At 36.0% G+C, this 15,225-nt stretch overlaps 1 protein-coding gene across 1 annotated transcript in view; it reads left to right on the top strand.

The window, feature by feature from the left end:
- The window catches only part of LOC135118620 (uncharacterized), a 160,110-nt gene that overhangs the window by 549 nt on the left and 144,336 nt on the right, over window positions 1–15,225 (top strand). Inside the window, exon 2 of the mRNA XM_064041088.1 lies at window positions 14,502–14,729. Within this exon, the coding sequence (XP_063897158.1) occupies window positions 14,727–14,729 (3 nt within the window). The 5' untranslated portion in view covers window positions 14,502–14,726. The remainder of the gene's footprint in view (window positions 1–14,501; window positions 14,730–15,225) is intronic.

The raw sequence follows: 15,225 nt of genomic DNA on the forward strand, positions 1-15,225 counted from the left end.
TGCAGTAACACACAGCTCTAAAACAAAAGACGGCGTATCTTTCCCATACTTTACAGTCCTTACCTATTCTCGACAATGTGTAGACTTTATTTTTGCTCATACATTCGGGTCGGAGTAGAAAAATTAGGCGAACACGTTCATACATAATGAATTATTCACTCCGGTGAGATGTTATAACTCATTTTGTTTCTTCAGCGAGAATGTAAAGTATCTACGTGCTCGCGTTACTTACATGAAGAATTTTAAATGAATTTCGGAAAAGCCGCTTGGTAAATAGAGTAGGTTTTTGGAACTACGGGTAGGTTTGGTGCATGTATGTATGTTACCCTGTTAACTGCTGATTTCAATGACTAATCTTTCCGATGTTTTAAGATTGGATTATATTATATCTAATTTAAATCTCTAAACGGATGCATTAGTTATTGAAAACCACAGTTAAAGAAGTTTCGGATGAAAAATAGAAAGCAGCTAGTTAATCTTGCTTACCTCCTCTATACGTAAGGAAAATCCTAATGATTGAGCACTTCAAATCAGCTCGTAAAAGTCAGCCACTTAAGTCCCCTATCTATCTATGAACGTGGATATATTTATGACCGCGCCAAACCTAGACGAATCGGACTTGAATGCAAATTATCTTATTATTGATTAATGATGCATTAGAAGTATTATCTGAGGATTTATAGCCAGGTGTAATTGAACTGAACTATTAATTTTCTACGAATTGTTGTGAATGTAATTAGGTAAGCCCGTTGCTAAAAAATCTAGGTACAACTTCCTCCTATATATGCGCCAAAATTCCGCAAATGTATCCACAGAAAAGAATAGATGGATGGATTTTTTCGTTATTATACACCATGAAAATTATCAACAGGAAATCACAACACGCACAGCGAGTAATTTAAATAATTTACGCTTTATTTTAATTAAAGCGAAGTTTGTTATTTGACATTTCAGAACTGTCAAGTCACCGTTACGAAATTCAGTCGTCAACCATGGTTCATTCTAATTTTCACAAAAAAGCTGGCTGTTGTTTATTTTCCTCTGTTTCCTCAAATGGCCGGCCGATGCGGAAACCGCGGTGCGGTTTGTGGCAACGGGTTAATCTAACAATGATTGAATGTACTACAGATGCGTACTTACTATAGTTAGACATCTCATTGTCGCTGTGTAGGTAGTTAGGTACCTGCAATAGGTGTGTTATTTTTGTACATAAAGTCATGAAGTCTATTTAAGTAAAAAACACTGTTTTGTTTATACCGAAGGAATAAGGAAAAGTCATGATAGTATTTATGAGCAACCCTGTGTGGATCGATGTAAAACGGTTTGTAATAATTAAGTTGTAGTGAGATCCAGGCACTTAAATCAGGAACTATATAAATGACTTTGACTTTGATCTGACCAGTACCTACTTACCTTGCCTAATTAGGTTCTGACTGCAGTGGCTTTTCATCCAAAGGGTGATAAAGGGTAGTACATGTCTTTCTATGGTAGGCCTTTGCGGTTGGTAGAGTACAATTCGAATCTCGGAATCAAACCAAATATCTTATTATCAGAGGTCTTATGCTCGCCTTAAATTAATGGATCACACAAAAATAACCATAAATATCCGTAGAAGGAAGTTTTTATCAAGTAGACTATTTGTCAGGCTTGCAATGGCCGACGCAGAGATAAAGCCGTAGTTGGCTGCACTCACTGTTTATTGCTTTTGCTGAAGGCAGGACGAGCTGGCTAGCCACGCTCTTACTAAGATTTGTTTCTACGGAATTACGAAATGGAATTTACGAACGAACCTTCCCTGAAAAGTTTTCTTGTAAAGAAAACTTCGTTTTAATGGAACGCTGAAAAGGAAGGCAGTTGGGTTTTTGACTTATGAAATCGCGAAAAATGCATGTGTAAAAGTTGTGGCATATCAAGATACTTGTGTATTTTCGTCTTTAAAATATATTTTCAAAATAATACAAAATTCTAATACTGCAAGCTCAAACTCGAATCAATTAGATTTTAGTAATCAGCTTTACAAACCTATCCATGGGATTCAAATATTTACTTACTCCATTTTCCGCGTGAACCAAACGCATACTTACTACACTGTATTTACAGACTTTCTAGAGCTTTAAACAATTAAATATTTCAGTACAAAACGCTACCTTCAGTGCTTTATTCAACAAAATCCTGCAAACTCGAGCATTGTGAAGAGCTCGTAAAATAAAACTTTGTGAACTACCTAATGAAGATTAAAAGGAACTGTAGGAAATGGTGCCGGTCACTCTAATTAATTAGAATTTAAGTGACGAGAGAGAGACAGGAATAAAGCCCTTGTTTTCCCTCCCTCGAATAAGTCATTTTACCTCCCGAGCGGTAATGAATGTCTTCGTAGGATTATCTGAAGAATTATGATTCAGTGTAAACAGGGTTCTATCTATTAGAAGATTTCCCATGGTTAGCAGATGTTTGGTTTAGGGAATTCGCTTTTTGTCAACTCTCAGGGAATAAAGGGATAGGTTAATTGGACAAATACTCAAAGGGACAAGGAAATGGGATGCCTTCCGTTGCCAAGGGGTTTTGTAGATTAAGAAGGGTTGCAGTAAGTGGTCTACCTATTAGTAACAAACAAGGATAGTATATGCACGTTTTATACGCATTATTTATAATGTACGTACATATAGGTACTTATATCTTCGGTATTAAGACGTAGCTATGAGACATTGAAAGGGGTCGCTATTGTCAGAAATTAGATGAAGCATTCATGATTCATATCTTGTTAAACTCATCCAAGCGTGACAAAGAATTTCGGTTTACAAACTCTAAGGTACGTAATTAAAAAAGTTGGCAAATTCTGTGAAATGAACAAAAGAGCCTTGTCTACCTACAGAGACACAATTCAACGTACACAGCTGTAGATATTCCAATACAAAACCCCAGAAACTTGCCGATATATTTTACAATGAAAGCTCGAAAACTCATTCCGACAAATTCGTTCGTTCGCGTGGATCGGACCCTCGGCTAAGCCTTTGAAAGTTTTCATTACTTCCGCGCGATATTACGCGGATAACTTGGAATCTATATCGGTTTCCCCGACCCTGGCTTCAGGAAGCCGAGATAAATAAAATGCTAATGCGTTTATGGTTGGAAATGGCAGTCGTCCAACACTTGGGAACACGCTATAACTGAGACAGCAGAGTTGGAATTACTGCATCGTTCGTTTGTGGTTGTTTCCATAATTGTTTTTATTACTGACTAGTTTTTGCCAAGGGTTTCACCCTCAAATTAAATTATATCTTATTTAAAGTAGCCTATAGCCTTCTTCTATGAGTGGGCCATATATTAAACACCAAAGATTTTTCCTGAGTGAGATTCAAAATTCTCTCTTCACCTTTATAATTATGAGTATAGATAACTTTCTCTGTAACTCGACTGTTTTCTTCAATGGCCACAAGCCTTTCTTTTCGAGATTACTTTATATGGACGTCAACATATTGTAAGTGACTCTTTACGCCACTGCTTCAACAAAGAGGTCGCATGCATACAGAACGGAACTGGCCATAAGTTCTCACTCCTCTGTAGCTTAGAACTTCGCAGAGAGCACTCCTCAAAACTTCGTGATGAGTAGAATTTACTGATCACTTCTCTGCTGTGACAGATTGACGTCGTGTTTGTGCACTTGTGTCTTATTCTCGTGCATAGTTCGCTAGTTTGTGTTGGTATTAAATTATCAAGTTGCTGACCAACTAAACTTTCTTGCAGAATAAACCATAGCTCATGTGACGAAGAAAAAATCCTTATAAATGCGAAACTGTTTCTTTGTCATGTTCTCACTTCAAAACGGCTGGAATGATTAGGGAAAATTATAGAATAAAGACGCAGATAGGCTTTATTTATCGTTATGCCGTTTCCTCTGGATGCGCACGAATTCGCAGGAAAAATCGAGTTCTGAAATAAAGTCAGAGCATATTTACTTACAAAATTGCTCGCAAAACCTTTCCATAAATGCATCAGCTATTTGCGCATCGCATTACTGAAAGATGTACTACATCAATGTCATGTGTTCATAAATTGTGCAACGCTCTGACTTCATCGCTATTCGCTTTTCACGAGGGAGTTAATGCTCATCAATCTATTGAAATTCAGCTGCAATCGAAATTCGATGGATGTTATATCGGTGAACAAACATTAGTTTGCGTCATTAACGATATTTGTATTTGATAGTGACCGTTTTAATGTTTATATAACCTACAATAGTTCCCTGCGGTTCCACCTACATAACGAAGGACACTTCTCGAATGGGAATAAAAAGTAACCTAGGTTTATTCTTTCTCAGGCTCTAGATTATACCCCAGCGGGGCCCAGCAGGGCCAAGGCCTGCCGAGGCTGCGGGTTGTTCGAAAGAGATACCGCGGCCCTGGTACATAAAAGGCCCATGACGGAACACGACGGTTTTTAGTCAGTAAGAGTCTGACACTCCCTCTCCGCTGCTAACCCACAGCGGAAGGGGTCATTTGATGATTTTTGACGTCGTTAAAAAAAAAAAAAAAGTCTCTAGATTATCTCTGCCCCAAATTCTATTTCAGTTGGTTCAGTGGTTCATAACCAAAGCTTCTTATATTAATATTTTTCAATCAGGAATGCAATTCGTCAGATTGGAAATAGCAAGATTAATCTTCCAAAAGCTTGTCGGCACATAATCAACATTCCGGAATAGATTGAAGCAAAAAGATCGATATCGAGTGCCAAAATATTAACTATGCGAATTTTATACATAAATATATTCGAAGTTATCCTCTCACCACTAAAACTACTAGTAAGTAGATAAAGTTTTCACAAGAGAATCAGAAAAAAACGGAAAGCTGACCAGAAGATAACGGCTCGTATAATTTTATTGCCAAACTCGGGTAGTTTGGAAGCCAGTCAACTCGACGCCCAAAGTATGGAGTGGTCAACGGATCAATCTGTATGATACGGCAGTCACACGTCACGTCGTGATTGGGCAAAGGCATTATGTTGCTAGTTCCTGATTGGTATAGATATTTGAATATCACGAAATTGATGTTGGTTGGCGTACCTCTAGTTTGTACGAACAAGGTAATTGGTTCAGGTGCCGCATTCAATTCAAAAGATGTTTTCTCTCGTATGAGTCTCAATCTCGTTAAACTGCAGACATTAGTAAACCAGCTTTTGCCAGCGGTTTTGCCCGCTTCCCGAAGTAACTATTTCCCGTAGCCCAATAAAGAGTAGCCGTTCATTAAAATCCATTGAGTATTTTTTTCGTGAATGAAATCAAGCATCTGTAGTAAATAAATACATCAAACTTTTGCAAAAGAAAACGTTTGAAGGATTGCACACCATTAACTATACTCATATCAAACTAGCTCCAATCAAATCGTCCTTGACTTAGCGTTTCTTATGACACTCCTTGGCTTCAATATTGAAGACTCATGCTGCGGCAAAAACTATCGTCTCCGAATAAATAGAACTAGCTGCTGATTGATTGTGTGACTCAGCATTGTGTCAATACTAGCTTCTACCCGCGGTTTCACACGTGTCCTGAAGGAATAATTTTATTTCTAGTTTTACTTTGCTGTGCCCGACAGGGTCCATGATGATCTCATTATTTATAATTTACCACCTAAGAAACACATTGTGGAATGCAATAAATGATTGCTATTGAATTACTGTCTACACATCGATAAAAATTGTCTAAGTAGGTATATGATATTCTGATATTATATAGGTATGCTATATTACTATCATAGCATATACCTGTGATTGGTAGGAACACTCGAAGGATTGAGAAGTGTGGAGATAAGATGGGAAGGCCTAAGCCCAACAGTGAGACAGTTCTGGCTTAAAAAAAATACGGCCAAGTTTGGCCAGAATCATCCAGAAGTTTAGTGTGAAAAAAAAGGAACAAACATCCATACATACAAACTTAAGCATTTATAATAGTAGTAAAGTTAACTATAGTACTCTATTCCACGAACGAATTCTATTTGCCTTCAGTATTTTATATTTGCAAATTAAATTCCTTTGCGTTCGAAAAGAAATAATAAATTGAATAGTCGATGTCTTGGTCTATTTGATATTACTGATTGCTACGTTCAGAATGAATGGAAAATATTGTGTGCGATCCAGTGCTATTAATGAGCTTTATAATGCAGTATGATTGGACTGTCATTTCTCTCGGAAATTATGAAATGAAGGTATATTTTTTCCTATTTGATAAGCAATCATTATGTCCTTGCTTTCAAAACTAAAGCCTATGTTTTGCATAATAATGAAATAATTTAGTTTCCCGATGTTTTCACTCGCGTCCAGTGGAAACTACTTTCGACGGATAAAAATGAACCTATGTCCTTTCTCAGGCTCTCTATTTTAGGCAAACCAAGTTCAGAAGTTTTGGGGTGACAGCGCGACAAACAGAGAAAGAGTTACTTTCGCATTTATGATATTAGTAAGAATTGCGACGGTACGAGTATCTGAGTACCAGAATCTTCCTTTATTTTTGAAAAACATAATTGTCCATTTCAAATTAGTCAGTAAGCAATTTTCAGTTCAACCGAGCGAAACAATAATCACTTAACAAGCCCTCTGAACAATATTTTCTTTGTAAGTAACTGAAAAGTCCCTTTTTTCTCGAATTTGAATGTAATTTATTCAGTATCAAGTTTCAGTCTCTAGGGCCTTGTGAAAGCCGAGAAGGGCCTTTCAGTACTTATCTAGCTTCTTGCGATTACCTACTAATTGTCTCAGTTTAACAAGTTAGGAGTTCTATTTCAAAATGCAGGTGAATTTTGCTTGATTTGGTGTCAAAAAAAGTTACAGTATGAATTAACGGGTTGTTCGGGTAGCTGGGTTGAGGAGGTTAGATAGCAGTCATTCCATGTAAAACACTGGTTCTTATAGTTGGGACAAGGCTAGGCTGATTAATATTTCTTCTTTATTTTTAATGCAACTTTAACGCATAGTGTATGTCAGTCTCATCGACCCTAAACATTCATAAAATAATCATAAAGGCTGATAATGTTTATACGAGTTTAGTAAGACCTATTTGCATTATATTTTTTATTCTTGACTCTACAACGAGGCACTAGAAATTCAAATTTTTAATACAACAGACAAAATACTTAATTCTCTATCATAAAATTGTGTATTCTGTAAAATTACTTATTAAAATATCTCCGTTACAGTAGGCAGTTGCTTCGGGGACAAATGTTTCACCCTTCTGGCTTCCCGCGGGAAATGTCGGGGAATTTACATGTAAATACAGAGTTATTAAAATAAAGGTTTTTCAGCCGAGGCGAGTTTATTTCAGGGTCGTGCGCTCACTGAAATAGGCTGTCTCGTCTTAATTTTATTTTGGTGGCTGCTTTTTTATTTTTTGTTGTTTTTAAGTGGCGCTGGGGGGATGTTTTTTTGAAGAGAAATAATTGTTGTAGACGCTGTAATGGCTGAAAAATAATATGAACTTTGAATAACTTTTGGTGCATTTGTAGATCATTATTGTTTTCCCTGAAGGAGCCAGTATTTTCAGTAACAAGTGTTTTATGTGTCTGAGAATTTCGAAGCTCGGAGGAACTCATTATGACATAGGTTCCCGTTTGGATAACGCCAAGCACTGCTTAACCTGTGATCGATCCATAAGGCTGTTAGCCACAAGCGCTTGTAAGTATATCTATACCTATGTACAGTACATATATCGTATCTACATTTAATTATTCTAACACAATGCATGGAAACACCAAAGTAAACATGAACACAAATTGGCTAAAGCATTGTTCGATAAACAATACATACGTAGGTACCTATACCTATGGATATCTATGTACCAACCTAAGTAACATGCATACATTAAACATATTAGTACGTAAATTAGTATATGTACTTAAGTATGTACCTACGTGCCATAAAGGTAACATGAGCTATATTTATACGTATTATACTTCTACTAGACAGCTAATGACCGTAGGTCCCCAAAATAATATTTTTTTGCATTCTGTCTGTAACGACACATTTATACACAGCGTTGGTTGCGCTTACAATGCCATTTGTAATCGAATAAGTATTGAAGTTTTAAGTTTGAGGCGTTTCTGCAGATACAAGAAACTAATTTTGCCAAAGTAAGAAAAATTACTTGTAAACGCTACTTCACAAACAATTATACAATTATGATTAACTATAAAACTTGATATAATAATATCAAGTTTTTATAGTTTTATCGTAATAATTAGTAAGTAATTCATTACATCACAAGCAATGATATTTAGCCAATCAGGCTTTGCGTTAGTTTACACAATACAGTCAGGAAATTGCTTCGGTAATTACCAAATGAATGCAGCGTTCTAATTAGCCAATTGATTTGATAACCACATCATTTAGTTACAGTACACTATTATATTGTTTATATGTAAATCTTGATAAGACTGTATTATTGAGAAAGAACGTACATTTTAATATGGAAATACTTTATCATTGTTATATTTTGTGTCGTCAAGAAAGTACATAATTATAGATAGATTATGACACGTGAAAAAGTAATATTAATTGCTTTTTGGTGATCTATTTTATTGTCATCATTAATCATGTATAATTTTGGGAATTTTCCTTTATAATTAAGGTAAGTCCCATTATTTACTTTCCTACAATTTTCCTTTGGTTCTGTAACATTTCTGCTTACATTGACGAAGTTCGATATTAACAAAAAACTTTTCCGAGTGGATTGGCAACCGCTATAAAAACTCGTTGAGTTCTCGTGGCCCAATCGCTCGAGTAACATTCTCGAGTATCGTCGCAAAAGGTTTCAAGTAACTTCAGGGAAAACAGATTTCTGAAACTGAATTTTCCTTGTGACTGTACCTACCTATGAAAATTTTCACGTCTCGGTGCTCGAGATGGGAGTTTTGTTTGCATTTTAAAGATTTGGTTGTAAGACGCATACTTGTTGTGTGTTATTGGATTATATTATTTACCTGGTTATTTAAATTACGGATTACAAATTGAAAAGGGTGTTATTTTTTTAAGTCTATGGTTAAAACCGCTTCAGTAAGAAACATATTTTTTTTAGCACAAAATTTCACGTTTTTATTTCGACAGTCTCTGAACTCACGTTTGAATATTTGTAGTACTTTTATATATATCATGTAACATAATAGATACGAAATAAGATTTTCTATTACAAAAGAAAAACTTTGACCTGTCAGCATGTCTGGATTTCCATTAAAAAGAACACTGCAGCTGGGGCTCAGGTTTTTTCTGCATTCTATTTTTATACTGACGCAAATAAAATCTCTTTAGAAAATCTAGCCTTATTAATTTATAATGATCCCTATAACCGCTTCATAGTAATAAAATTCTTCAGCTTTTAGTTTTTTATGAAATAAATACTGGTCTTTTACGCTTTTTTTATAAAGTAGCGATGGCAAATTATTGGAAAATGTTAGGGAAACTCCAGCTTGCTGTAAGGAAATAAAATCTAATATGAATGCGCTTTTACTTGTACCTAATACTCCTATTTATTGTGCTTTGTAAAGTTTAACTTTCGTATCTCACTATCAGTGAAATTGTAGACTAGTGATACAAATTAGATACCATACCATTTTTACCCCTTTTTACATTATAATTATCTGACAGATAAGTTCTATCGCTTTTCATACTGATAAAACATTTGTCCCCTCATGTTTTAATGTCCCCATGGTGATAATATTCCCACTTTTTTTAGGGTTCCGTACCCAAAGAGTAAAACGGGACGATATTGTTTTCGCTCCTCTGTCCGTCCGTCCGTCCGTCTGTCACCAGGCTGTATCTCTAACTATCACGATAGTTAGAGAGTTGAAATTTTCACAGATGATGTATTTCTGTTGCCGCTATAAAAACTAGAATAAAATAAATATTTCGGGGGGCTCCCATACTATAAACGTGATTTTTTTTCCGTTTTATAAATATTGGTATGGAACCCTTCATGCGCGTGTCCGACTTGCACTTGACCGGTTATTCATTCTGATTAAAGCCCATAAGGTATGTTCCTTCTGAAGACCTTTATGTATCAAGTAGGGCAGCGGTAACTCTTTCGAACAATCCCGCAGCCCCGGCAGGGATGTTACCATTTTATCCAATATATCGACTTGTCCTTGCTGAACAAAAAACCAATTAGTACAATGTAGAATTACGATCTTTTCTCCTAATTAGCTGTAATGAAGTTTCACCCGCTACAGGGTGCAATAATCGAATAGAATCGAATCGACTAATTGAAATCGATTGATAACATTAACGATATTGCTCGCTCGACTAATTCTGGTAATTGATACGTAAATATACAAGTTAATTGTTTGTTGCTTTTAATAGTGTTCATCTATCAATATTGATTTACCTTCAGCTTCTATTAGTAGCACGCCAAATATTTGTAAATATAGTGAAAGTGATTAATTAGGAAAGCCTAGCCTTTTGCGAATTATATTTCATAGCTGGCTTCCATTGTTAATAGATAGGTTTGAATTTAAGACTCTTTATATCAAATTACCTTTGAATTCAAAAACATTGGTATACTAAACACAAAAAGGCTCATTCAATGTTACACAAAAGTATTTTTGTAAATCTGCGGCAAAACCTTCACTTTCAGTTAATGATAACTCTCGTTTTCCAAAAGAGATCGAATTATGATTAAAGTCCCCAGTACTACTCAGCTCAGCAACTAATCAGCTTGAAAAATGAGCTTCTTGCTTCTTATATCCAGAAGAAGGAACTTGGAAATAAGCCAACAAGACCTCTTGGTCTAATTACTCCATCATTAAGTCTAGCTTAGGAAAACAAACCAAGTTGTAAAAGTATTTAGTACCCTCTTAAGTGCTCATAAGTCTTTATCTCTCACTCTTGCATTGACTACTTGACCTTTTATTCGCAAGGGAAGCATGTGGAAGCTGAAAGGTTGTTTTAAGTTTTTCACACAAAAATATGGGAACGAATTTAGCTGAAACTTGGCACACGGAACATTACTATGTCTATGATTTATTCCAAAAATATTGGCAGTTTCCATGGGTTGAGGCGCATTCAAACTAATCCTATGTTTTTCTCTATATCGGCAACAATCTTTGATGCCACAAGATGAGTTGGTTGCATTAAAGGATGCTAAAGTCTAAGGGTGAAATGGGTCCCAATATTACTAAATATATTTCGCTGTCTGTGAAAATAAGATAGCAAGTTGCAATTTTCACTGATGTTTTTCGGTTGCCGACATAATAACAAATACTGGTGCACCGACAAACGTGCTGACTTATACTTTGGCAGTTTTACTCTTACTTTGATCCTTAAAAATACAAAGTAAACTCAACAGGAACTCGGTAACAGCTTACAAAGTATTTCCAAAGATTAGCGCTGACCTGTCACGTACGAGACTGCAGTCTATCTGACGATGTAACGTGACCGATAGGACACTCCATTTCACGTTACTTTTGTGACAAACGGCTTGAGGATTATATGTGAATACTAATAATGTCGGAATTGATGCTTGTTCGCAAATGCTGGGTAATTTGTCTTAAGTAGATATATTCTGGGAGATAGAAAGATTGCTTGAGGGAATGAAGGATTTATCGCAAAAGAGAGAAATTATATTACTGTGGATTTTAGTAAGAGATTCTGTAAAGATGGTGTGATGAAGGTAAATTGACTGTTTAATTCTTGATTGTTCGTCCTTTCCTGTTGATTTCATGTAAATCTCTAAAGTAGCTGACAGGTTTCTTTCGAGACTTTTAATATGGCATTTAAACCGAGTTGCAATAGAAAACTGACATGTTAGGAACATAAAACATTAATCACTCGGCTATCTATCGAAAGAGTAATCAGCTTATCAGACTTTGTAATAAGTGTAAGTATGTTCTTATGAGTATAATGACTTGTACTGTAAAAACAGGTACAACTAATATTTTTGTATCTTTTTGTAAGTATATTATTTGTTTGACGTGATATGGTACTTTACTTACCACATAATATCACTTCAAAGTTCCAAAAAGGTTGCTACAACATTACCTACGTATAAACCTCATCTCCCCAGCACCACATAATATCATCGGAAGCAATACGTGTCACCTCAAGTCGGGAAATGGGTCAGCTCGGCGCCGGCGGGCGCTGGTGACCTTTCAGGCTTTGTGCTGGCTTCTCATGATGCCGTACGATGCGAGCTTTCTATCAGTTACGTCATGCTTATCTGGTTATTGAAGTTTTGGTATATTTTTTGTGTTAAGCATGTTGAGTTTTTGATCGTAGAATACTGGAAGTGTGGTTGGCGGTTTCATACAGTACCCTGAAAAACTCCATGGTCAACTATAGGTTTAATTTGAGATGGGACACTATATCCCATGCATTGAATCCCAAGTTCACCGACAGCATAAAATGGTTAATATACACCTAACGCTCAAAATAAGCGACAACATAAATGCCAGTTTTCTCAAAACAGCTGTTTTCAGAAAAATGAAGATGGTGTGAAGTTTGGGCCTAAGTTTTTATATAACCTACTAGCTGGTGCCCGCGACTTCGTCTGCGCAGGTTTAATATTTCGAACAATATGTTTACAAATTGTAGCCTATGTGTTATTCTGATGTATAAGCTATATTATTGTAAAGTTTCATTAAAATCCATTCAGTAGTTTTTGCGTGAAAGAGTAACAAACTTCCATACATCCATACATACAAACTTTCGCGTTTATAATATTAGTAGGATTACCAGTGCGGTTTTTCTAAGATAATCCTATGTACTCTACCGCAAAATGAAATCATCCATATAAAACAGCGACTAACTACCAAAAATTGTTACCAAAAACCCACTATTAAGAACAATAACATTTCCAAGAAAATCCTTATTCCAAATCTAACCTAAGTTTGCTCAGTTATTGTTATCATAACACTTGCGTGCACGCAATACGGGGCACGTATTTCTGTCCCGATTTACAAACTGTTTGGTAACCCCACGTGCGCCGGAATGTTTTGTTGACTTACCTTCGTTTGGTGCGAAAATAAAATGTTTTAGGCCAGTTTTGTTTGGTGTCCTATTTTTAGTGTAGTGGGTATTTCTTGTGTGTTATAATGACTTGTACTGTAAAAACAGGTACAACTAATATTTTTGTATCTTTTTGTAAGTATATTATTTGTTTGACGTGATATGGTACTTTACTTACCACATAATATCACTTCAAAGTTCCAAAAAGGTTGCTACAACATTACCTACGTATAAACCTCATCTCCCCAGCACCACATAATATCATCGGAAGCAATACGTGTCACCTCAAGTCGGGAAATGGGTCAGCTCGGCGCCGGCGGGCGCTGGTGACCTTTCAGGCTTTGTGCTGGCTTCTCATGATGCCGTAGTTTGCGAGCTTTCTATCAGTTACGTCATGCTTATCTGGTTATTGAAGTTTTGGTATATTTTTTGTGTTAAGCATGTTGAGTTTTTGATCGTAGAATACTGGAAGTGTGGTTGGCGGTTTCATACAGTACCCTGAAAAACTCCATGGTCAACTATAGGTTTAATTTGAGATGGGACACTATATCCCATGCATTGAATCCCAAGTTCACCGACAGCATAAAATGGTTAATATACACCTAACGCTCAAAATAAGCGACAACATAAATGCCAGTTTTCTCAAAACAGCTGTTTTCAGAAAAATGAAGATGGTGTGAAGTTTGGGCCTAAGTTTTTATATAACCTACTAGCTGGTGCCCGCGACTTCGTCTGCGCAGGTTTAATATTTCGAACAATATGTTTACAAATTGTAGCCTATGTGTTATTCTGATGTATAAGCTATATTATTGTAAAGTTTCATTAAAATCCATTCAGTAGTTTTTGCGTGAAAGAGTAACAAACTTCCATACATCCATACATACAAACTTTCGCGTTTATAATATTAGTAGGATTACCAGTGCGGTTTTTCTAAGATAATCCTATGTACTCTACCGCAAAATGAAATCATCCATATAAAACAGCGACTAACTACCAAAAATTGTTACCAAAAACCCACTATTAAGAACAATAACATTTCCAAGAAAATCCTTATTCCAAATCTAACCTAAGTTTGCTCAGTTATTGTTATCATAACACTTGCGTGCACGCAATACGGGGCACGTATTTCTGTCCCGATTTACAAACTGTTTGGTAACCCCACGTGCGCCGGAATGTTTTGTTGACTTACCTTCGTTTGGTGCGAAAATAAAATGTTTTAAGCCAGTTTTGTTTGGTGTCCTATTTTTAGTGTAGTGGGTATTTCTTGTGTGTACGTTTGTTTTTTGTTTAGGTTCAAATAATTGTAGGTTAAATAGTTTTTGAGAGAAAATTATTTCGAATAGATTTATCTGATGCTTATACCTACTTAAATCAAGGTGTATTATATTGTGAAACCCGAAACAGTCAGAAACAAGCATGCCATATTACAAACATTATTAGGCTACCCCTACAGTCCAGGGTCCACTTCTCTTAATTCTCTCCTGAATATATAATATCTAATAATAAATTTTTGTTTGTTACAGCGTCCTACTACAACGAAACATCACTACAAAAGTCCAAAAACTAGTGTAAAGTGAACTAAAATAATGTGCAACGCAACAGTACGATTCTCCGTTCCCGAATCGCGCTCGGTCACCTTCGGCTGTTTCCGTGACAGCTTTCAATGAGACCGCAAGATGGCGGAGAAGGTCAGCTGATCAGAAAGTTGCCCGCGCCAGCCTCGCAGCAAGAGGCGAATTAAGCGCATCATGGTAAGACAATTAACTATAACTATAGCTAATCATCTCCAACAGAGTTCATGACGTCATATCTACATGAGGAAGTTTCTTTAATACCTTGACCCAATTTTCTTCGGAAAAATGTTCAAGTGGCCATCCGAAGATGCTGGATGTTGTCAAAGTTATAAGTAGCTAATGGAGGGATCTATTGAGCACGTAAATGTCGGCTAAGTGGAAAAGATTAAGTAATAGCTAGTCTTGTATAAGACGCGGTAATGTGGGCTTTGAGCAGATCAAACTTCTTGGCCGACAGGCTTTCCAGATACTTACAAGCCTTATTTTGGTAAATTCTAATGATGTTATGTATTACAAAATATAAAAACAGACATTAACCATGTGTATAAAAATCTAGTACTATATTTCTGAAATACGCGTTTTAAAAAAAAATTACATTACAAATTAAAAATAATTTCTGCATTATATATATTTCAAGCACAGAAGACATCTATTACCATAATATTAAGCCTCT

The sequence above is a fragment of the Helicoverpa armigera genome, chromosome 24 (assembly GCF_030705265.1).
Source record: "Helicoverpa armigera isolate CAAS_96S chromosome 24, ASM3070526v1, whole genome shotgun sequence".
In the NCBI taxonomy this organism is placed as follows: Eukaryota; Metazoa; Arthropoda; class Insecta; order Lepidoptera; family Noctuidae; genus Helicoverpa; species Helicoverpa armigera.